This window comes from Lolium perenne, chromosome 3 (assembly GCF_019359855.2).
Source record: "Lolium perenne isolate Kyuss_39 chromosome 3, Kyuss_2.0, whole genome shotgun sequence".
In the NCBI taxonomy this organism is placed as follows: domain Eukaryota; kingdom Viridiplantae; phylum Streptophyta; class Magnoliopsida; order Poales; family Poaceae; genus Lolium; species Lolium perenne.
The window spans coordinates 236,534,777-236,557,433 of record NC_067246.2 but is presented as its reverse complement, the minus strand read 5'-3'; the positions used below and the strand labels follow the sequence as shown (position 1 = coordinate 236,557,433).

The window sequence follows — 22,657 nt, the reverse complement described above, 5'->3', positions numbered from 1 at the left end:
GTAAATGATAACACCCGTCCGATTGAAGTCAACACCTCCACATGGGAAAAAAACAAAAACTCATCCGTCGAAGAAAACAAATGTCCTCCTCCTCTGACCCGCACGACCGTGTAGCACATCGGCGATGTCAAGTCCCGCGCTCCATCGGAAGCCACTTCGGCAGCACGGCCGCTGCTCCGGCAGCACCGCCACTGGCTTCGGCAGCACCGCCGTTGGCTTCGGCAGCACCACTCGCCCGCTCCAGCAGAAGTCACTCCGGCAGCAGCGCCGCTCGCTTCCGCAGCACCGTCGCCCGCTCCGGCAGAAGCCACTCCGGCACCGGCACCACCGCTGCTCGCTCCGGTAGCATCTCCGTGCTGGGTTTGTAGCTTCATCGCCGGCCTGGGGAAGCACTTCGGCAAGCCTCGTCGACCTCCTTGCAGCACGGCGGCGGTCTGTTTGTAGGCTTGTAGCAACCGGCAACAACAACCGGCGTTTGCAGCAACTGTCAGCGCACTGTCCGTCGCTGTTTGTAGCAAATCGTCACCCTTGTAGCAGACGCCGCCGCCCTTTGTAGCAGTCGTCGCCGCCACAAGTAGCAGCCGCCGCCGCCCTTTGTAGCAGCCGCCGCTGCCACAAGTAGCAGACGCCTCCACCCTCTGTAGCAGCCGCCATCGCCGACGCCGCAAGCAGCAGACGCCGCCGCCCTTTGTAGCAGCCGCCGCTGCCACAAGTAGCAGACGCCTCCACCCTTTGAAGCAGCCGCCGTCGCCAACGCCGCAAGCAGCTGACGCCCTTTGTAGCAGCCGCCGCCGCCACGAGTAGCAGACGCCCCTGCCGCTTGCAGCCACGCCGCCCCCAAATAGCAGACGCCGACGCCGGTTGTAGCAGCCGTAGCCTCCGCTAGTAGCAGACGCCAACGCCGGTCACATCATCATACCAGCAAACTCCGGTCTCGCGCCTCACAGCTTCTTCGCCGCCCCCAGCCATCAGTGGCGGCTTGGCCCTGCTCCATGACGGCAAACCTCGCTGTCCCTATAGTTGTCGACCGCGTCGCAGTAGGAGAGGACGACGAGATGGTGCTCGTGTGGGCGGAGCTGGGCAAAAGGAGGTGCCGGGGTTTGGGCCGGCGACGTGTGGCTGGGAGGCGGCCGCAAGGCGTGGTGGGGAGGCGGTCCGAGCTCTCCGCTGGGATCCAGTCCACAGGAGGGCGCTCGGGCGTGGGAGAGCGGCGTGCGGAGGAGGATGCGGAAGAGATAGGGATGGAAGAAGAAATTGGGAAGGAAAGGAAAGGATAAGGACGGTGGGTCCCGCTCTCTCTCGCTCACATCACAGGAGGACGCGCGGAAGACGTTTTGCTAGCAACAAGGACGCGTGGCGAGCCTGCGACCCGGAGGATAGAATGCCAGCGATCGTCCGGGGGATCCGAAGTGTTTTCCAAAACGAATCGGTCAAAACTGATATTCTGATTCCCACCTAGATGGAGCCCACGGGTCGCTTTCGTTCCCCTCCCACCTGAGGAATTCCCCCTCCCATCGCTGTCACTTTCATCTCCTCTCTCTTCATGGAAAAAATTCCCCACAGCATACTCTCTTCTTCCACGATTTCTCGCAGAAAAAAGTCAGCGTAGCTCCGGCGACTTGCCGCTGGCAGCACGGCAGCCAACTTTGCAGCATGGGCGCTTGATGTCTCTGCTCGCCACTTGTAGCAGCGCTACATGTGGATTGTAGCAACGCCGCCGAACTATTGTAGCAGCGCCGCTTGCCGCTTGTAGCTGCGCCGTCGAGCTATTGTAGCAGACCTGCCGCAGCAGCTCCGCCTGTCCATTGTAGTGGCGCCGCCCAGCTATTGTAGCTGCGCCGCCGAGCTATTGTAGCAGACCTGCCGCAGCAGCTCCGCCTGTTGATTGTAGCGGCGCCGCCCAGCTATTGTAGCGGTACTACATGGCTATTGTAGCAGCGTCGTCGGGGCTTGTATCAGCAACACATGTCGATTGTAGAATGTAGCAGCACCGGCGGGCCATTGTAGCAGCGCCGCCGGAGAATGTAGCAGCGCCGCCGGAATAATGTAGCAGCATCACCGGGCGTTTGTAGCAGCGCCGCCGGAGGACTGTAGCAGCGCCGCCGGAATAGTGTAGCAGCGCCGCCGGGCGCTTGTAGCAGTGATGCTGGTCGCTTGTAGGAGCGTCGCCCACCGGCCGACAGATCACCGCTGCGGCCGCCGCCGACGCCGTTGGATAAAGACTCCGCGATTTTCGATGATAATGACAACCGGCAAGCGCGTAAGCCGCAGGTCTGGTCCGTCGCACCTCACATCCGCCGTACTCGATGACAGCGAACAACCGCGGCGCCGCCGTCGCAGCAGCCTGTCCACAACTCGCTTCCGTCGTTGCACATGGCAGCACCACCAGCCGCACACAGCCGCGGCACAGAACGACCGCCTCCTCACGCATGAGTGGTAGAGGTCGGCGAGCGGGGGTTGGAGGGAGACGGGGAGGTTCTCGCGGCGTCGCATCCGCTAAAGAGGAACTGCTGCTGCGCATGGCGGCAGCGCGGTGCGCGACAACGGTGTGGCTGTGCGACTCTAATCGATTTGGGAGAGAAGATAAGGAAGAAGCGAGAACATGGGTGGGACCCATACTGGCACGTGGAGCGCGAACGAGAGGCAATCACGTGAAGCTAGCAACGTCCGCGCTGTGCCATCCAACGGCCACGCAGCAGGACGATTAAAACGCTGTTCCCCCGGGGGAACAACAGCGTTTCCCTAAAAAAAATTAAAAAACTTTGCCTATGCCCACCAAACAGGGCCAACCATCTCCCCACTCTTTTCATTTCCTTCCATCCTCACTGGATGGGCTGATGAAGCCAATTTCCTTTGCCCTCCCATATTGCAGAATGGGCCGAATGCAGACGTGAGTTGGGTTCAGGACTTGAGGAACCCGGAAATGGCGTTTCCTATATGCCGACCAGGTCGGCGCCTGCACCGCGCCGCACACCCCCGCGCGCGGTGTGGGCCGGCCCGGTTAGGCGATTTTCCCTATTTCTCTTTTTTTCTTTTTTCTTTTTTCTTTTCCGTTTTCTGTTTTCTTTTTTCCGTTTTCTGTTTTCTTTTTTATCTCTCGTTTTATTTTTCTGCTAAAAATAATTTTCGAAATTTTTTAATTTTGAAAAATGTTCAGGTTTGACAAAATTTGAACGAATTTCGAACTTTGAACAAAATTTCATTCTTGAACGAATTTTCAAATTTGAACGAATTTTAAATTCTAAACGAATTTTAAATTTAAACGAATTTTGATATTGGAATAAAATTTTAATCTTGAACGAATTTCCAAATTTTGGACGAATTTCAAAATTTGAACAAATTCAAATTTTGAACGTTTTTTGAATTTTGAACAATTTTTACATTTTGGACGATTTTCAAATTTTGAACGAATTTAAAATGGAACATTTTTAATATCTGTAGACATAAAAAACCTGTAAAATGTTAGTTTTTAAAAATAAAACTATAAACAGAAAAAAATAAAAAATAAAAAAACGAAAAAGAAAAAGAAAAAGAAAAGGAGGTTACCTAATGGGCCGCGGCCCAGTTACAGCCGCCGGGTCGGAGGGGTGTGCGGCGCCCCGTACCTACCGACCCGGTCGGCATATAGCAGCTCCCCCCGGAAATTGGCATCACGCTGCGCTGACGCGCACAAGAGACAATAGAGCTTCAAACTCTCAAGCGCATAGACTAGCTCGTTCTGTTACGGCGAGCAATGTTGGACGTCAGGTGTGGTTGCTAGAGCCTCCGGATGGTCTTTGTATCAATACTTCTCTTTATGAATGAATAAAGAGCTATGTGTTACCTCAAAAAAAAAAAGAGACTTGAGATAACCCCTCAAAAAAAAAAGAGACTTGAGATCCTTCTGCTAAAAAAAAGAGACTTGAGATAACCCCTCAAAAAAAGAAGAGACTTGAGATCCTTCTGCTAAAAAAAAAGACTTGAGATCCTTTGCAAAAAGAAAAAAGACCTGAGATCCTCGAACAGCTTTTTTTTTTCTCCTCGTTTGACTCTACAAATACTGCCCTTTATGCTTTACAGCCTTTATTATTTAGACGTCGTGTGATTCAGTTGGTCAGTTTCACGTCTAGCAGAGAGGAAAGACGTCGGTTACGAGTAATTTCTTGAGCAGCTTCGAGCTAACTTCCAAAAGGACAGGGAAAAGTAAGACTTGTCGCGCGGATATATCGGTCAAAGCATGATCTTTCCAGGCCTTCTCATGCTTTTGTTTTCTTATTCGATAAAAGCTCACCGGTACTAGAGTTGAAAGAAAGCAAGCTTTACCCTCTCTTCCGCGCTGCATTTTGACATATCGGGTGGCACGTCCTACGTGCGCGGAACAGTGGTGGAGCAAAAGGTACTAGCTAGGCTAGCGATCAGTAGTGAGTAGTGACACTCGTACTGCACTGTCATAAATTAATAAATAAGGCTGTTGCCGGTATTAGTGAACATGAACCGAAGAACAACAACTACAACAAGCACACATAAAAAAAGGAATGAGCTTTCGAATTAATTAACATCAACATTCGCTATTTCGACGGTAGACCCCTGTCCCATAAACGGCGAGCTCAGCGTCACATCCACATTCAAGCCGTAACCAATCCGTGTAGGCGCTAGACGACGGCACCCGATTAGTAATTAGTTTGGCCACAAAACGCATCAATGTAACTGTAACTGTAACCGGATGCGGACATGGGCGTGAAGCACACTAGTTTCGCTGATGCCTACACGTACCCTCTTTCGGGGCTCTTTCTGGCGAGCTTAACTGATCAGGAAAGCAACCCTTGCATGGCCGGGTAGCTCACTGTCGCTGCACTACTTAATTAACAAATACAACGATCCATTGATTGATTCTTCATAGTATGGAGTTGTTATCGGGGACGGGGCTAAACCGCTCGAGCGGCGGCCAAAAGCGACGCGAGGCGTAACTCAGGGTCGATCATGGCAGCGTGCCAGCGCACTTAGAGCATCTCCAGCCGCGTCTCCCAAACCGTCCCCCAAACCGCGCTGGATTGAGCGTTTGGGGGACGTATTTTGTTCGTGCCGTTTTTTGGGGACGTCGCTCCCCAGCCGCGTCCCCCAAACACCTCCCCCAAATATTTAAAATACTTTTTTTGGCTTTTTTATTTCAATTTCCACAAACTAATACATAATTTGGAACGTGGTTTACACGAAAACATAATTGGGAGCGTGGTTTTCCACAAACTAATACATAGTTTGAACCGTCGTTCACACAAATATAAAATTTTGCAAAGAAACTAAACCTAACTAGGCCGTGCATCCAAGGTTTCCTGTGTTCGCTGCTAAGAAAGAACACTCGAGGGCACACCCTGTCACCTAAACTGGAAAATCCAGCTGGTGACGGTTCCCTTGTTGGTTCTACCGAGGAAGAACAGACAGAGACCTCCGTGCACGTATTCACTGCGAAGAAACAACACTAGTCGTCCTTCTCGTCGGTGCTGTCGCCGTGGTAGTCCCGGCGGCACCGCGTCTCGTCGAAGACCTTGACGCTTATGTCCCTGTCGCCGAAGTAGGAGAACAGGAGGATGAAGCCGGCTTGGAGGCTGTGGTGCCGCGCGAACTTCTCCCAACCGATGTTGAGGTACATCTTGCCGCGCGCGTCGTAGATCACGTCGACGATCCACCGGTAGTAGCCGCACGCAGCCTCCCGCAGATGCATCGTGCGTGGGCGATCGTCGCCGGCGACGTAGTCGGCGAAGGAGTCCGGCAGCCTCTGGATGCCGCGCGGGTCGCCCTTGAGGACGAGGACGAACTCGAACCGCACGTCCGGCTCCACGTCCATCTCCGACGATGATGAAGTCGGCGGCGTGGAAGGCGACGGCGAGCGTTCAGCTCTGCCGCGGCCACGACCACGACCACGGCCGCGAGGTCGGCCTCCGCCTCTACCGGACATAGCGTCGAGTCTAGTTGAGATGGTGGCGGCTAGGGTTTGGGAGAGAGGCGCTAGGGTTTGTGTGTGAGAGGGACAATGAGAGGCGGCCCTTTTATAGGCCGGAGGGAGGCGGGGAGCGGTGGCGCGCATTAACGCCGGCACGCAGAGCTAGGCGCGACGGGACGCGTCGCTGCGTCGCTGCGAGAACTGCACCGTCGCTGCGTCGCTGCGGGAACTGCACCGCCGCCAATAACTTTCGTCACGAGGTAGGCGACGGTTAGGTTAAAAATTTATTGTGCCGCTGACGAGTCGGCCCCGCCACTCCCCGTCTCGCTTTTCGTTGTGTCCGGCGTCCCCAGTGCGTCCCCTGTGGGACGGGGACGGGCTCGGGGCGCCGGACACCGAATGGGAGCGCGCCGGACAAAAAAGGGCTTTGGAGAACGCGGCTGGAACGTATTTTCTGTCCGGTGCGCCCCAAATCCCTCTGGGGAACGTTTTGGGGACGCGGCTGGAGATGCTTTTACACGTAGTACGTGCATATCCTCAGGGAAACCTAGACGGAGACCGACGAAACACAACCAGCGCGCGTGCACGTGCCTACGTGTCTCGTGTTGTTTTTAGACGCAACCAAGTTCAGTTGCCTTCTTTTCCCTGCCTCTTTCGCGTGTCGTGGAGAAAAAAAGCACAGGAGAAAGTCACCAACGTGACATGCTGCGGCATGGTGTACGTACTCTTCCCTCGAAAGCAACTGAGAGACCGTTCCGATATTTTTTTACAAATATAAACCCTGCACACATTCTTAATGTTAAAATATGCCACCACGCGTGTGATATGCTTAAGGTTTGGCTCCTCGCGGTGGAGGTAAAAACCAACTTCCTATTTGCTTGTCTAGATAGATTTGTTTACAAGTATTTCCTTCGGTCCTTTTTAATTGACTCAAATTTACCTTAAAGTTGTACTAAATCCGAGTCAATTAAAAGAGACCGGAGAGAGTAATTAGGTGCGGTGAGTCGGCTAGAGAAAGGACGGATGGATGTGATGTAATCTAGGGCGTATTCCCCTAGTTCACCCTTATATAGATGACCCGGCCTAGAGTTTAAATGATAAGACCAAATAGGTTGAGATCCTATGCGACTATTTCATCGCCAAGTCATCGGCTTTTGCTTCACGTCGACCCTCTCATTGCTTTACGGGGCCACCAAGCCGGCCCACCCCTTTACGTATAAGCCCATTAGGGAGGCGGCCATGAACGCCTCATGGGTCACATGGTCCTTGTCCTCCGACTCGCCTCCTTAGGTCCACCTGGTTCGATATTTCCTCATCACCGCCGCCCGAGAGATTACTTTTACTCCCACCTCCTCACAAAGAAAAGTATTAGATTTTTAAATATTGGACGTATCTAGACACTATTTAGAGTCTGCATTACATCCAAACTTGCGGGGGCTGGGGGAGGGGCTAGGAGTCGCATCAGCTGGATTCTCTCCGCAAGAGGGTGAAGCTCCAGCGTGTGCACAGTGGTGGCGCTCTCGGCGATGGAGATTGATGTATCAGATGGGATTTGGTCTACCCATGCCTAGATATTGTTGGATCAGATGGGACTTGGTCGTGCGTTCCCATATTTTTTTCTAACCGTTTGGTTTCAGGAGGGAGCGGTGCGTTGTTCTGCCATTTGTTGGCATCATGGGACACGTCTTTTTGGTTTCATTATGAAGTCAGAGGCATAGAATGGCATGTAAGTCGGATTTTGTGGATTAGTGCTGGTGGTTCGAGGCATGCGTCGATGGTGAACTTGCTTGGTGTTCCAGGCTTTGTAAGAGCGGCATTCGAGTGGGGCGTCAGCATAGGAGAAGTTCAATGTCCTAGGGTGAAAATTGAATGTACGGCCTTAATAGGTTGTGCTTGGCAATGGTCTCGTTGAAGGAATTATTTTGAGAGAGGAACTTTTTTCAAGATAAAAACCGAAGATCTATGATCGAACGATGACGTGGCTTGTGCATGGACTTCAGGTGTTGTTATGGTGGTGTTTAGTGACCTCTGGAAGCTCTCGATCCCATTAAAGGTCCGGATCTTCCTTTGGCAACTTGCTAGGAAACGCCTTCCTTCTAATGAGAATATCCGACGGGGTAGGGGGCGTCCTTGGGTCTTTGTGCCTTATGTGGGGAGGTTGAAGATAACAATCACATCTTCTTCGACTGTCCCCTTGCTCGGTTCATGTGGAGTGTAGTTCGGGAACTGCTCGGCCGCTCTTGGAACCCTTCGTGTTTCGCGGATATCTTTAGGATCCTCCACGCTCAACGGGGACAATCCAATGGGATGGCGTGCGCTGCTTTGCTTTGGACGCTATGGAACCTTAGGAACAAATTCTCGATTGACGGGGTTTTCCCCCGCCAACCTGCTGATGCCCTATACAAAATGTCTATGTACTTGCAGGTGTGGAAGCTAGTGGCTAGGAAGAAGGACCGCGAGGCTGTGGAGTGGGCGGTCACCCAGATCCGCACTCTCCACTCGACCATCAGAGACCGCGACGGTGACTAGCGACCCCTCTCTGGTGGCTCTGTATCTCCGGCGTTAGGCTTCGGTGGTGTCGGGGCACCCTCCGGCCTTGTGTGCGTGTGTTTGTGCTTCAGTTTGGGGGCGGTTTCTTGCCCGGTTGTTATCGGTGTGTTGTAAGACTTTGGTGGTGTTGGCTTTGTACTCTGCCGTTGGGGCTTTATTAATTTAAAGTCGGGCTCTGCTCGAGCCTTCCGTCTTATGGTGGTGTTTATGATGTCGCCGTAAGACTGGAACACTATAGTGAAAATTTTAATTTTTAGCTTCTTCTTCTTCTTTTTTAGATGTGTGCATTCGTATTACCATTAGGCTATACCGTTGGTGCAAAGACCAAAAGTAATTAATATCTTAAGGATTATATATATATTAATATAATCCCATCGTTAAAGAAATGGGTGGGTGAAGTTTACCGCCAACTTTTGTGCAGTATCTTTATTCCTTATTATTACCGCGCGCGGGAAAGAAAAGTGCATGCACTTCATTCTGGCGGACTGGGCAACTGGTGCTGCGCTTTTTGTGGCTGCCTGCCTCCACACCTTTTATTAGCACCGCGCGCAACAGAGCACGTGTAGTTTGCAGAAATAGCGCTCCTTCCTGCTGCCCTTTTTTCTTTCTTAAACGAGCTTGTGCTGGACTGACTGGCAGTGACACTTGCCTGGTTCCTTGTTGCGTTTCTCCTCTCTTTGCTTTAGATAGCTTGGCGTCTCTTTCCCCTCGATTGATGAGTAACAAAAGTTGTAACCTTTCGCGCGTGGGCGATGCAATGGCGTGCACAACCAAAACACCATACTAGTAACTATGTAACAGAATTTACGTTAGGTTTTGGTACGTGAAGCAATCTCGGCCTCGCATCTCGCCGGTGTTCTCACCGTCCCTCGCATTCGTTGGTGATTAGTGTTGGGCGGTTGTGGCGTCGCATGTAGGGCGAGCTCGCTCCACATGTCACCGTTCTAGATGTTGCTATAGTGAAGGCCCGTCGCGATTAGTATCGGCCGGAGGAGGAGGGGGACACCATGAGTGATGTTCCGCTCGAAATCCATTGATGATTAGCCGCTCCTATGAACGAAGCTGAAAGGCCAGAGGTCCCTCGATCAGCTTAATTAGGTTAGCAGCTAGTATCCATAATAATACTACGGCCTACGTCAGCAGGTCTGTCTCTGTGGGGGACGCCTACCTAGCTGCTGCAGCAGCAGCAACGAAAAGGCCCCGGCGCCGCAGTCCCAGCTCAACTCCCAACCATGACGACCTACAAAAGTAACTTTGCGAGCAATTAAAGCTCGCTAGCTGGGTGTTCAAAGGCAGCCCCTCTCTCCCTCCTTGACCCTGACAAGCCGACGGTTGGAATAATTATCTCCCGGTCCTTTTAGCAAAAGCTTCCATTATCTTTTTCCCCACCGCATTCATGGCCACTAGTAATAAGTCCCCAGTCAGGTGCCTGTCCACCTCCACCTCTTTCTCTTTGTGATTGATCCATGACGAAACTTCCCAAAAGGATAGCGGTGAAAAGTGCTCTCGGCCACCTTACAGAAATGTAAATGTCGGAAGTCCCACTTTTGTCTGTCGTCCCGCGGGAGATTCATGCTGCTACGGCGCGCCGGGCCGATCGAGGGCATGCCGATTGAATAAGCTTGGCAAGTACCGTACTTGGATCGAGAAATTATACTGCCACACATTGTAGTAGCACGTGAACAACAGGCTCTTATCCGCCTCTTTCCTTCCTTTAAACCTATGCGGCGTACCCTCTTCCCGTAAATACCAGGCAGCACAATATGGCGATTATCCGTGCGTGCGGCGAAAATGTAAAGGTACCACAAGTAAAATGTAATGGTACTTCCTCCATTCTATATAATGACTCGGGTCACTCTAAGGTCATCTGCAATGGTTATAAGGTTGTCTTATCTTAACGTCACCACATAATTTAGATATAACAACAAAATATATTGTACACTGGATTATTTTTTAGTCTTATCTTAAGTAACCAGATATCGTAAATTTGTGCCGAGAGAAATTGTGATATAAAATCATCTCTTAATTAGGAGAAGGCAAACCCTTTTTTTACATTATCTTTCCTCTACATCAGCGTCCATCCCCCGTGGCACTCCTAAGATAACACCATTGTACATGTCCTAAGTAGACTGGCAACTAGGTCAATTCTAGCCAACCGACATCATCATCTTCTGCTTCTCCCGCATGCTATAACCACCGGCCCAACCGCCAACCTTCCCGCCCGTGGCCGAAGTGTTGCCCGACGTCTCGTCGCCCCCGTTCTGCCGAAGCTCCTCTTCCGCCGGTCCATCGACACCCTGGCCATCGTCTAAGCCCCATCCCTTTTTCTCCGGTGTCGGTAAACCCAACATGCACCCCTAACCCTAAGTTTCTTCCTCGGCATCACCGTCTTTACCGCATCGTCATCGGCTCTGGCTCGGTGGCTCTCCCCCCAACTCCTCTCCCATCTTTGTGTTCTGGTTCGGTTGGGAACGAGGTGGAAGGATGTGCGGTTAGAGGGGATGAGAAATAGATAAGATCTGTGGAACACATCAATACAAATCTTTAAAGTGATTTGCTCACTCCCATCATACTTCCAGATACTGAAGTGTGAAACATTAGGCCCGACCCCCGCGTCGCCCTCCTTGGGCGACTCCGGGGGAAACCCTAGCCGCCACCTCTTCTAACCCCCGCCCTCCGCCTTCCTTGCTTTGCCGCCGCCGGAGGGGGGGCATGCAAAGCCTTGCGCTCCCCGGGGAAGGTGGCGGCGGGGCGGTTCCTCTCCTCGTTGCGAGTGGAGTTTCTACCGACCGAGCGCGACGGCGACGGAGCAGTGGTGGTGTGCGGCGGCGCGGGAGGCTGCTCGCGAGGCTGTTGGGTCGCGGCGGAGGGGTGCTGCGTGACGGCGCGTCTGGGGGCTCGTGGCGGGACGGTGGCGCGCCGCTGGTCCGGATCTGGGCCATGCTTGCTTTGTTCGGGGCGGGCGGCTTTGAGGCGTGGCGCGGTGGAGGCGCGCCGGCGCTGGCGTGTGATGGTCGTGGCGGGCAGCGGCGTAGGCGTGGCGGTGCCGGCGGTGGAGCAGCGGCGCGGCGGCTGCGGCGCGCGCTCGGGCCAGCGGTGGCGGAGCTGCTTCGGGTGGTCGCGGCGGCGATGCTTCTTCGGATGGTCACGGCGACGGGCTGCAGCGGGAGGCCGCGGCGAAGGAGGCCATGGCGAAGGTGCCTGAGGGTGGCCACGGCGGAGGGGGCCACGGCAGAGGAGCCTGCCGGAGGCCATGGCGGCGGTGCTGCTTCGGGAGGCTGCGGCGATGGGCGGGCCTCGATCTGGGCCTGTCGGGCCATGCGGGCCGTTGTTGGCGTTGGCGGCGTCTCCGTCTTGGCGCTAGGGTGGCCCGGTGCTGTCCATGGCTTTGGGCAGGGTTGGCAGTGCGGTGGCGGCTTCGGGTGGTGCGAGGAGTTCATGTCTGCGGTGTTCGGCGTTCGTCCTCGAGCCCCGTGTCGGTGTTGATCGGCGTCCCCTCTATGTGGCATTCCGGCGGCGCCCACGGTGATCTTCGGCGGTAGTCCGTTGGCTTCGGGCTGTGCTGCCCTCTGCGCGTCGGTTGGCTAGGAGGTTGCTCAGCGGTTGCAGGTGGTGGTTTATGCCGGTCCTTGTTGGCGGGCGCGAGGTCTTGGAACTCTTCGCTGGGCGAAAGCTCTGTCTTGGCGGCTGGCCAGGACCGACGACGGTGTCGCCTGTGGGCGCCGCATACTTCTTGAAGGCATCGTCGAAGCGGGTGTTTCTTGTTCTCCGCTCGGGCTCTCCGGGGGAAACCCTAGATCCCTCGCGGGATCGGGCGTGGGCGGCGCTCTTGCGTCGCTTTGCCTCTTGGGGCCTCGCTTTGGATGTCCACCGGACAAAGGGACTTGTGGAGTGTTTTGGTGGTTTCGGCGGAGGCGGGTTCGTCTTCGGCCAGGCGGGGCGCGGCCTCGGGGACGGCGTGGTAATTGGAGATGTGGCTCCGGTCTTTCGCCTCCGCCTGTTGCGTTGAGGTGTGGTGTCGACCTGGCTGGTCGTCGACCCGTGTGGAGCGCAGCCTCGGGGCTGGCGTGTGGTGTCGTGTTGTACGGTTTTTCGGCCAGTTTTCCTCATAAACGGGCCAACTTTTTTCTCCTATATCAATAAAAGGCAAAGCTTTTGCCCCGTTTAAAAAAAATACAAATCTTTAAACAACCATCAAACGGTTAAGGAGGTAGACCTAGCTTTGCGTAGGTATAGATATATCTAGATCGACACATTTTAGTATGTAAATATTAAATATGCAATTTTGATCTCAGGTGCATATGCTCCTGCTACAGAGAAAAACATTTTAAAATATCACAAAAAATACGAACACAAATTTCACGTGTATATGTCAACAATCCATATGTGTATGCCAAGTTTCGCGCGAAACCGATAGGTTTTGTGTCCTGTGTAAAAATGACAAGCAAAACGTCTTGTGAAGAGCTTATATTTAGCACCAAATTTTAACTTTTTTACACATGACATAAAAAGTATCGATTTTTCGTGAAACGACTTTGCAAACACATAGAACATCAAGATGTATCCGTAACATTTTTTATCAGAATTTTTTGACATTATATAATATGTTGAAATTTATTTTTAAAAAACAGGAGCATGTGCTCCCGGGAGCAGAAACAGCATGTCCTATATATATCCGTATCTAAATAAAGTTGAGTCATCTATATGGGAACTTAGAGCATCCCCACTCGTTGGCGCTTCCCACGCCCAAATCCGGCGAAATTTTTGTCCGGATTGGAGGAAGATTTGGCGTGGGGGGCAGTATATTTCCAGTCGTGTGCTCCCCAAGCGGCGTTTCTCGGGGAAAAAGAGGACGGCTCGGGGAATCCGGACGAAAGAGGAGACACGTGGGCGTGGGCGGTTGGTTTAGCTTCATCCGGAGTCCCCGAGCGCTCCCCGGGGGGCCGGGGATGGCATGGGGAGTCCGAACGAAAATAGGCTCAAATCCGGATCAAAACGAGGAACCAAGGGCCGTCCGGATGAAAAAAAGTGGCCGTGGGGGCTCTGTGGGGAGACGAGTGGAGATGCTCTTAGTACAGCTCGACGCCTCGATGGACTGGAGAGAGTAGTAATCTTTGGGAGGTACGGTAAGAACAAATAATATAATTGCGAGCAACACAAGACCACCAATCACTTTCACCAACTGAGTAAGAAAGGTGATGATGAGCACTGGGTTCCAAGATCTGAATGCGGACAAGCATGGGATCGCGCATCACATTCAGTCATCGGAGCCATGATGGAAGCAGCGTCCCGCATGGACATACATACGCACGCAGTGAGACGAGACGACGCAAGTATTCTCCATAGAGCTCGCAACTTGCTACGCTGATCAGTTCCATTTTACATCACACTTACAAACAATGGAAGTAGCGGAAAGGAAGCTAAAAAACAAACTAGGGAGGAAGTGGTAGGAATTAATAAGGAGTGCGAAGCTAGCAAAAGAGCAGACGAGAAGAAAAAGAATTCGAATTCTTCTCCTCCTGCTTTTCCCAGTGTTGCGTAAGCCTCACGAGTCAAACCAGGCAACCTCGTCTTCCGGCCGGTTCGGCGCGCGGGAGGCGAGTCAATGGCCGGGCGGACCGGATCAGAAGCGACGGTCGACAGGGCCGACCTGCCACCGGTCGGCAGCGAACATCGGCGACGGGGAGGTGGGCGAGGAAGACGGGCTGCCACCAGGGAAACCGAGGACGAAGCCGCCGGCGGCCGAGCGGTGGTGGTGCAGGAGGTGTTGGTGGTGGTGGTGTCCGGTGGCGGCGACGGTGGCGATGGGCCCGAGCGGGCGGTTCTTGCGTCGCCCCGCGCCGACGGGCACGTTGCGCAGCGCGCCGCCGGCGGTCCAGTAGCGGTGGCAGGCCTTGCAGAAGTGGCGCGGCTGGTTGACGTTGTAGTTGTTGAAGTAGCAGAACTTGGTCTCCCGGCTCCGGCAGCGCGGGCACGGCAGCGGCGCCGCGGCCGCGCGCGCCTCCGCCGACTCCTGCAGCTGCGTCCGCCGCGGGGCCTCCGCGGACTCCTGATGCTGCTGCTTCTCGTCCGCTTCTGCCGCAGCCTCCTCCCGCTTGATCGCCGTCGTCCGGTCCAGCGGCTCGCTGTGCGGCCGGCGCGTGGGCTCGGCGTCGTTCTGCGAGAGGAGCCCGGGCGCGGGCTGCGTAGCGTCGGCGCACTGCGTGATGACCTTGCCGAAGAGCTTGAAGCCGCCGGCCGGCGCCATGTCGACGTGGGAGAGCATGCGATGCGATGCGATGAGAGAGTGGGGTGCGGCACGGAGGAAGAAAGAGGTGGTGACTGGTGAGTGAAAGGCAGGCAGGCGATGGGGAAGAAGGGGTCGTTGCTACTTAAATGCACAGCAGATAGCCGGATGGAAAGAAAGATAGGTCACTCGTCACACCATGGAGTAAAGCACAGCCGGCGCACATATGGGTTTGGGTGGACCGCCGGAGAAAAAGAGCAAATGTGTTGGCATCTCCAGCGGCGCGACGTAAATGGATGTTGAGCGACCGTTTTCGTCCATCGTGATCGGAAATCCGTCTGGCACCACCTCCAGCGGGGCGACGCAAAGTGACCGGGTCGTCCGCGGAGACGCAAACCTGGCCCAAATATGCGCCTCGGATGCGTCTCTGCGGACGCGGAAAGTGTCCGCTCGCGTCTGGCGGATGTTTTGTCAAGCCCGCCTGGCAGTGACCCAGCGTCGATGCGTCTTCTCCGCCAGTACTGGTGTCGAGGTGTCGCTTCGGCAGTCTGCGACCGCGTAAATGGCGATGCCTCGTGTGGCGCGCGGCCGTCGCCTACCTCTGCGCACGTAGTAATGGCGATGACACGCGTGGCGCGGCCGTCGCCCTGCCTCCGACCTATATAAACAGGGGCGCGAGCATCTCATCTCCTATCCACTAAACCCTAGCCGCCGCTGCCGTAGCGCCGCTTCCGCTCAGCCTCCAGTAGATCCACCATGAGCAGCGCCGGACGCGGCCAGGCTGCCGCGCCTCCACCTCCACCTTCACCTCCCACTCCACCTCCCCCGGCCTCGAGCTCCGACGAGAGTTCGACTCCGAAGACAGCACCGACCTTCTCCACCCGGCAGGGACGCCGCGGCCCTGGCTGAAGCGGAGAAGGAAGCAGAGGAGGAGCGGGCGGCCCATGCGGCGGCCGACGCCAAGCTGGAACAGCGTAGGCTGGCGGCCGCCGCAGCCGCAGAGGACTCCGACTCCGAGATATCTTGGTCTTCCGATGACCCTGATGCGCCTACGCCGGAGGAGAGGGCGGCGGAGCAGAGGCCTATCGTCGAGTCTTTTGAGACGCTCAAGGACGACGCCGCGAACGCGTGGCTGGAGCAGTGCTTGCAAGAGGACGCGACAGCGCACCGAGCCATAGCAGCCGCACGGGAGGTGGCGGAGAAGCAGGCGATGGAGCGACACAACGACGGGGCCGGCCCGTCCGGAAGCAAGTAATCTAGGCTTTTAGATCTACATTGTATAGTTTTTATGCATTTAAATGTATTACTTTTTATATTTTTAAATATGTTGCAAATCTAAAAATGGGTTGTCCCGGTGGGAGCACACCCAGACATAAACGGACGTGCGGACAAAATATGTCTGCGGACGACGCAAACGAACACTCGCGACCACTTTTAGGTCCAAAATGCGTCGCCCCGTTAGAGATGCACTTACGCGCACGGCGGGATGTACAAGAGTAGGAAAATATGTTTCGAGCTGAATTTGATTCGCATGTGGAGTTTGCGATTCGAGGAGAATCTCCCGGTTATACAAATCTTCCCCTGTTGTAGTTGTAGCTGGATATGGGAGGGCAGGGCACGCATGGCCATGCTGGACCTGCAGTTTTGTTGCGGGCAAACGAAGGGATGGAGGCTCGCGCTCCGAGCGCGCGCGCGGCCGCCATGGTCGCTTCTAAACCGCGTGTATTTCTGCGCTTTCTCTCTGCTCCCCCCTGGCTGATCCTTTTCGTTACAAAAAGGAAAAATAAACCATTTAGAGCTCCTTGCTTCAAATGAGATTTAAAGGATTTGTGCAAGATTTTGGTCCATAAAGAAATACTTTGCCCTTTATTTTGAAGAATATTTCTATCCGCTCCAACCTAACGTTAGAATTTCTTTGCTTTCCTTGCGCTTCAAACGGATACTTGATTCAAATTCCTTTACTTTTCCAACGTTACAACTCCTTTGCCTTTTCTTGCCATCCGAACACATACGTGATCGGAATCCCTTTATCTTTCTAATCATGTACGGTTTAACAAGGCATGCCACTCTAATCCTATGGGTTTTCCCATCCCTGTGTATTGCAAATCTGGCAAAATCAATCGGGCTTCTAAATCGTTGCTTCATGCTCTGTTGCTATAGTACACAAAAAATACATCTAACTCACCGCATGGAAGCTGGAAGTGTAATATTTTTTAGACAATTTATTAACTTTACTCTCGCCTCTATCGTAGCTATCAACATTATCTAGGGAATACTAGGTACCCCAAAATATTATCTCTGGTCGCCATCCCTAGCAATTAATGGTAATTAGCTAAATTTTCGTTGCTTCATTCTCTGTTTTTGTTTACTTGAGATTAGTCATTGTTAAATTTTGTAAAATCTGACTAAAAATATAGGAACAATATTAAAATCCATAATAACAAAAGCATATGACGTGAAAATATACTTTGTGACAACTCTAATATCATAAAATTTATATCGTAGATGTCGATCTTTTTCCAAAATATTTGGTGACTTTAACTAATCCTAGAACACAAAGTAAATATAATTATATAAACATGTGGAATATGATACAGTACAATGGACAAAATAATCTTCTCTTATTTTATAAGAGATCATCCTTTACCTTACCAAAGATAATTTTCTCTTTGTTCATTCTCTATCTTCCAACTAAGCAAAAAACCCAAAAGGGCAACTAGTATGAAGTTTTAGAGCATCTCCAGTCGCGTTCCTCAAACCGCGCCGGATTGAGCGTTTGGGGGACGTGTTTCATTCGTGCCGCGTTTGGGGGACGTTGCTCCCAAGTCCCGTCCCCCAAACGCCGCCCCCAAACATTAAAAATACTTTTTTTTGGGAGTTTTATTTCAATTTCCACAAACTAATACATAATTGGGAACGTGGTTTACACGAAGACATAGTTTGGAACATGATTTTCCACAAACTAATACATAGTTTGAACCATAGTGGACACAAATATAAAATATTGCAAAAAAACCTAACTAGGTCGTGCATCGAAGGTTTCGTGTGTTCGCTGCCAAGAAAGAACACTCGAGGGCACCCAGTCACCCAAACTGGAAAATTCAGCGGGAGATGGTGCCCTTGTTGGTTCTACCGAGGAAGAAGAACAGACAGAGACATCCGTGCACGTATTCACTGCGAAGAAACAACACTCTTCATCAGTCGTCCTCCTCGTAGGTGCTGTCGCCGTGGTAGTCCCGGCGGCAGCGCGTCTCGTCGAAGACCTTGACGCTCATGTCCCTGTCGCCGAAGTAGGAGAACAGGAGGATGAAGCCGGCTTCGAGGCTATGGTGGCACGCGAACTTCTCCCAGCCGATGTTGAGGTACATCTTGCCGCGCGCGTCGTAGATCGCGTGGACGATCCACCGGTAGTAGTCGCACGAAGCCTCCCACAGATGCATCGTGCGCGGTCGGTCGTCGCCGGCGACGTACTCGGCGAAGGAGTCCGGTAGCCTCTGGATGCCGCGTGGGTCGCCCTTGAGGACGAGGACGAACTCGAACAGCACGCACGGCTCCACGTCCATCTCCGACGATGAAGACGACGGCGTGGCAGGCGACGGCGAGCGTGCAGCTCTGCCGCGGCCACGACCACGACCACGGCCGCGAGCTCAGCATCCGCCTCTACCAGACATGGCGTCGACTCTTGTTGAGATGGTGGCGTCTAGGGTTGGGGAGAGAGGCGCTAGGATTTGTATGTGGGAGGGGCGATGAGAGGTGGCCCTTTTTATAGGCCGGAGGGAGGCGGGGGAGCGGTGGCGCTCATTAACACCGGCACGCAGAGCTAGGCGCGATGAGACGCGTCGCTGCGCCTCTGCGGGAACTGCACCGTCGCTGCGGGAACTTCACCGTCGCTGCGGGAACAGCACCGTCGCTGCGCGCCAATAACTTCCGTCGCGAGGTAGGCGACGGTTAGGTTAAAATTTATTGTGCCGCTGACGGGTCGGCCCCGCCACTTCCCGCTTCGCTTTTCACGGGGACGGGCTCGGAGCGCCGGACACCATATCGGGGCGCGCCGGACAAAATTCGGCTTTGGGGGACGCGGCTGGAACCATTTTTTGGTCCGGCGCGCCCCAAATTGCTTTGGGGGACGCTTTGCGCCGGATCGAGCGTTTGGGGGACGTGTTTTGTTCGTGCCGCGTTTGGGGGACGTCGCTCCCCAGCCGCGTCCCCCAAACGCCGCCCTCAATCAGAAATTCAAATAGATGCATTCAAAAAGAGATCGTTCCCGCCGATTCGTCGCGATCAGAGTAGCGGCGATCAAAGTACTGGGCGCGCGATCATATTACAGACCGGTGGTGCATGCAAATTAGAAGAAGGGGTAGGGCGATGGCGTCGTATCCTGAGTCGATGCAGGACCGTCGAGCACGATGACCTCGTCGCGATCTGCCTGTTGCTGTGCATGGTGCGTCTGCTCCGTCGCCGACGCAGAGGCCGACGCAGGTGTAGCAGTAGAAGACGCGTCAGCCTGCTCTTGCTGCGCTGCCGCTGCCGCCGATGCCGCTGCCAGGGCCGCCGCGTCCGACGCCGCCATTTTGGCTTCGATGTCGTCGAGGATCTGGCCTTTGAAGAAGTTGTGCGCCGCTCGCGTCCGGGGAGACATTCCCTTTGTTGACGTTCTCAGCAGGGACATGTCGTCCCTGCGTTTCTTGAGCTCCAGCTTCTCCTCTTGCCTCTTGAGCAGCTCGGCCCACCTTTGGTCGGCCTTCTTGTCGCGGGAGATAAAGGTCGAGGAGACGTCGGCGAGGCATTTCGTGATCGACGCCTGCGTCTTCTCAGACGACGCAGTGTCGGCCAAGGCGGCCTTGGCAGCCTTGTTGCCAGTAGGACGCCCTGTCGAAGTTACCAGCGGCGCGTCCAGATCAATGGCGTCCTTCCCCTTGGACAGCGACAAGCGCGTCAACCGCCATTTCTCATTCATTTTGAGCTTGCCATAGCAATGCATGAGCACGAAAGACTTGTGACCTTCCGAGTTCTTCGAGTACAAATCCATGGCCCTATCAAACTAACTAAAGGAAGCAGAGTCATTTCATCGAACACAATGTAGGTGCTACGGATTATGGAAGAAAGAGTCGTACCAGTTGGGCGACGTCGGCGCCGCTGTCGCCTCTGGTCTCTAAGTCCTAATGGTACCCATGGAAGGAGTTCACCGACGCCTGGATGATGGCCCATCGCGTCGACATTGCCTTCTGGCTCCTCTTCATTGGCACTTTCTGGTAGTCGATGTTGATCAGCTTGCGCTCATCGAACTCGGTCTTGATCCTCGCCCAATACTTCCCGCTTTTTTGGTTGGCGCCGATGATGGAGTCATGGCTCACCGTCGCCCACGACTCGCACAGACAAAGATCTTCCAGAGGCGTCCACTTCGGGCCTCGTGTGCCCGACGCCTTCTTCTTTTTCTTCTTCTTCTTCACGTCCTCACGCCGTCCGCGTCTACCTCCACGAGATCATCGTCACCGGCACCCTCGTCGTCCTCTTCCTCGCCACCCTCTTCGTCCTCATCGTCGTCCTCCTCGTTGTCCTCCACCCCGTCCTCTTCCTCGTCGTCCTCCTCCTCAACCTCGTCGTCCTCCTCAGCACCGGCGCCATCGTATTCGAGCGGACCCCTGCGGCCGGTGAAAGGGTCGCCGTCCGGACCGGGTCCTGGCTCGCGCTGCTCGTACGCCGGGGAGTAGAGGTTGTTGGGGTTGAAGCCGCCGTGAGGCAGCGCATCCTGGTAGTGCGGCGAGAAGTTAGGCGTCACGCACCCGGGAGTGGCGGAGGGGCCGTCGTTGTAGAAGGCGGCTTGCGACGGAGAGATCACTCCCGGAACGTACACCGGCACGGACGTACTCCATGGGCTCGCGTTGGTGGCGGCGATACACCCGGCCATTACGTGCTGGTGCTGGCGCGCCGCCTGAGCCTTCTTCTCCAGCTCCGCCGCCCTCCGTCCTTTCCGCTCCGCCGTCGATAGCTTCCGGCGCAGGCAATCTTGCTGCCATTGATCGTCGGTCCATCCTTCAGGCTTCTTCTTCGCAGCCGGCGCCTTCCGCGGCCTCGCGAACGGCGCTTTCGCCCCTTTCGTCCCATTGCCCGGCGGCTTCTTGGCCGCTTTCTTCGCCATCTTTTTGGGGGCTGTCGGCGGCGCCATGTGGAGAGGGTAGCGGCGGCGGGTGGACGGCGGGAGGGAGAAAGAAATCGGCGGGATAGGAGAAATGAATCGGCGGCGGGATATGTTTTGGGAGGCCTGAAATGTGCGGCGGTATAGGCGCGATTTGGCGGGAGCGGCGGGATTTGGCGGGAGTGTGAGACGAATTTTCCCTGTGCCGCTGACGGGTCGGGCCCGCGTCGGTTCGCCTCGCTTTTCGGTGTGTCCGGCGTCCCCGGTGCGTCCCCTGTGGGACGGGGACGGGCTCGGGGCGCCGGACACCGTATCGGGCCGCGCCGGACAAAAATGGGCTTTGGGGGACGCGGCTGGAACGCATTTTTGGTCCGGCGAGCCCCAAATCCCTTTGGGAGACGCTTTGGGGGACGCGACTGGAGATGCTCTTACGTTGTTTGGCATACATGCACGCACTATAACCAGATGAACATGCTACAACTCATAGAAGTTCTACCAAAGCTAGAATGTTGATGCCTTCAAAAAAAAAAAGCTAGAATGTTGATACAACATGCGTGTATTACAGCACATTCTGTGCATAAAGAAACTAAGAAGAAAACAAATCCATCTCTGATTTCAACATTATAGGGTCATTTCCATTAGGAAATACTCCCGTAGAAATATTGTAGCGTAAATTTCATAGAAAATAGCATTAGGTTAGACCTTATGAAAAGTTCCTTCACCATAATAAAAGTGAACTCTTTCTACAAAATTTAATTAGACATGACATCTCATTCATTTATTATTTCCCTTGTTACTCTTTTTGTATCCTATGAAACAAAAGAGTCTTTAAGGATTCCTACCTTCTAAAATTTGTACAGAAATCCTTTGCCATGTATTGTTTGAGCATCTTAGTATTGACGTGTATACTCCACGTCTATGTAGAACTACTGAATCTTATTTGCAAAGTGTTCACATTTGGATTTCAAATGAAGATATTTAAGCTTTTCCCGAAACTTCAGTGGAACGAAAAAACTTCCGCAGTGCTAATTAACCTCATTGAAAATACGTTGTTACGTACACAGGGTCTTGCTCCTCCTCTACAATTTAACTAATGTTCATGGATATCCACGAAATCACAAGTACTCCCTCCGCCCCTTAAAGGTTATTTAAGGTTTATTAAAATTTAAATATATCTAGATGCTATTTAATGTCTAGATAGATTCAAATTTTGACGACTGAGGAATTATATTTTGGCTTTCCTTTCAAGGCAAGAACAGATGTCCCTTTAAACCCAACAGAAAAGTTTTGACACTATACTGTACTATTTTTTTTTTTTTTTTGAAATGAGGCAAAAGCTTTGCCTTTCATTGATATAGGAGAAAAGAGTTGGCCCGTTTATGAGGAGAAACTGGCCGAAAACCATTACAACACGACACCACACGCCAGCCCCGGGGCTGCGCTCCACACGGGTCGACGACCAACCAGGTCGACACCACACCTCAACGCAACAGGCGGAGGCGAAAAAGACCGAAGCCACCGCTCCAACTACCACACCGACCCCGAGGCCGCGTCCCACCTGGCCGAAGACGAACTCGCCTCCGCCGAACCGCCAAAACACACCACAAACCCCAGTGGACATCCAAAGCGAGGCCCCAAGAGGCAAAGCGACACAAGAGCGTCGCCCACGCCCGATCCCGTGAGGGATCTAGGGTTTCCCCCGGAGAGCCAGGGCGGAGATCAAGAGAGACCCGCTTCGACGACGCCTTCAAGAAGGATGCGGCGCCCACGGGCGTCACCGTCGTCAGTCCTGGCCAGCCGCCAAGACGAAGCTTTCGCCCAACGAAGA

At 53.8% G+C, this 22,657-nt stretch overlaps 1 protein-coding gene across 1 annotated transcript; it reads right to left on the bottom strand.

Annotated features, from left to right (window-relative positions):
* Positions 1–13,803: 13,803 nt before the first annotated feature.
* Positions 13,804–14,934, bottom strand: LOC127343948 (dof zinc finger protein 5-like). Its single transcript, XM_051370168.2, has one exon. It carries the CDS (start codon positions 14,730–14,732, stop codon positions 14,091–14,093), a length of 642 nt encoding a protein of 213 aa, XP_051226128.1. The 5' UTR covers positions 14,733–14,934; the 3' UTR covers positions 13,804–14,090.
* Between the last annotated feature and the right edge of the window lie 7,723 nt (positions 14,935–22,657).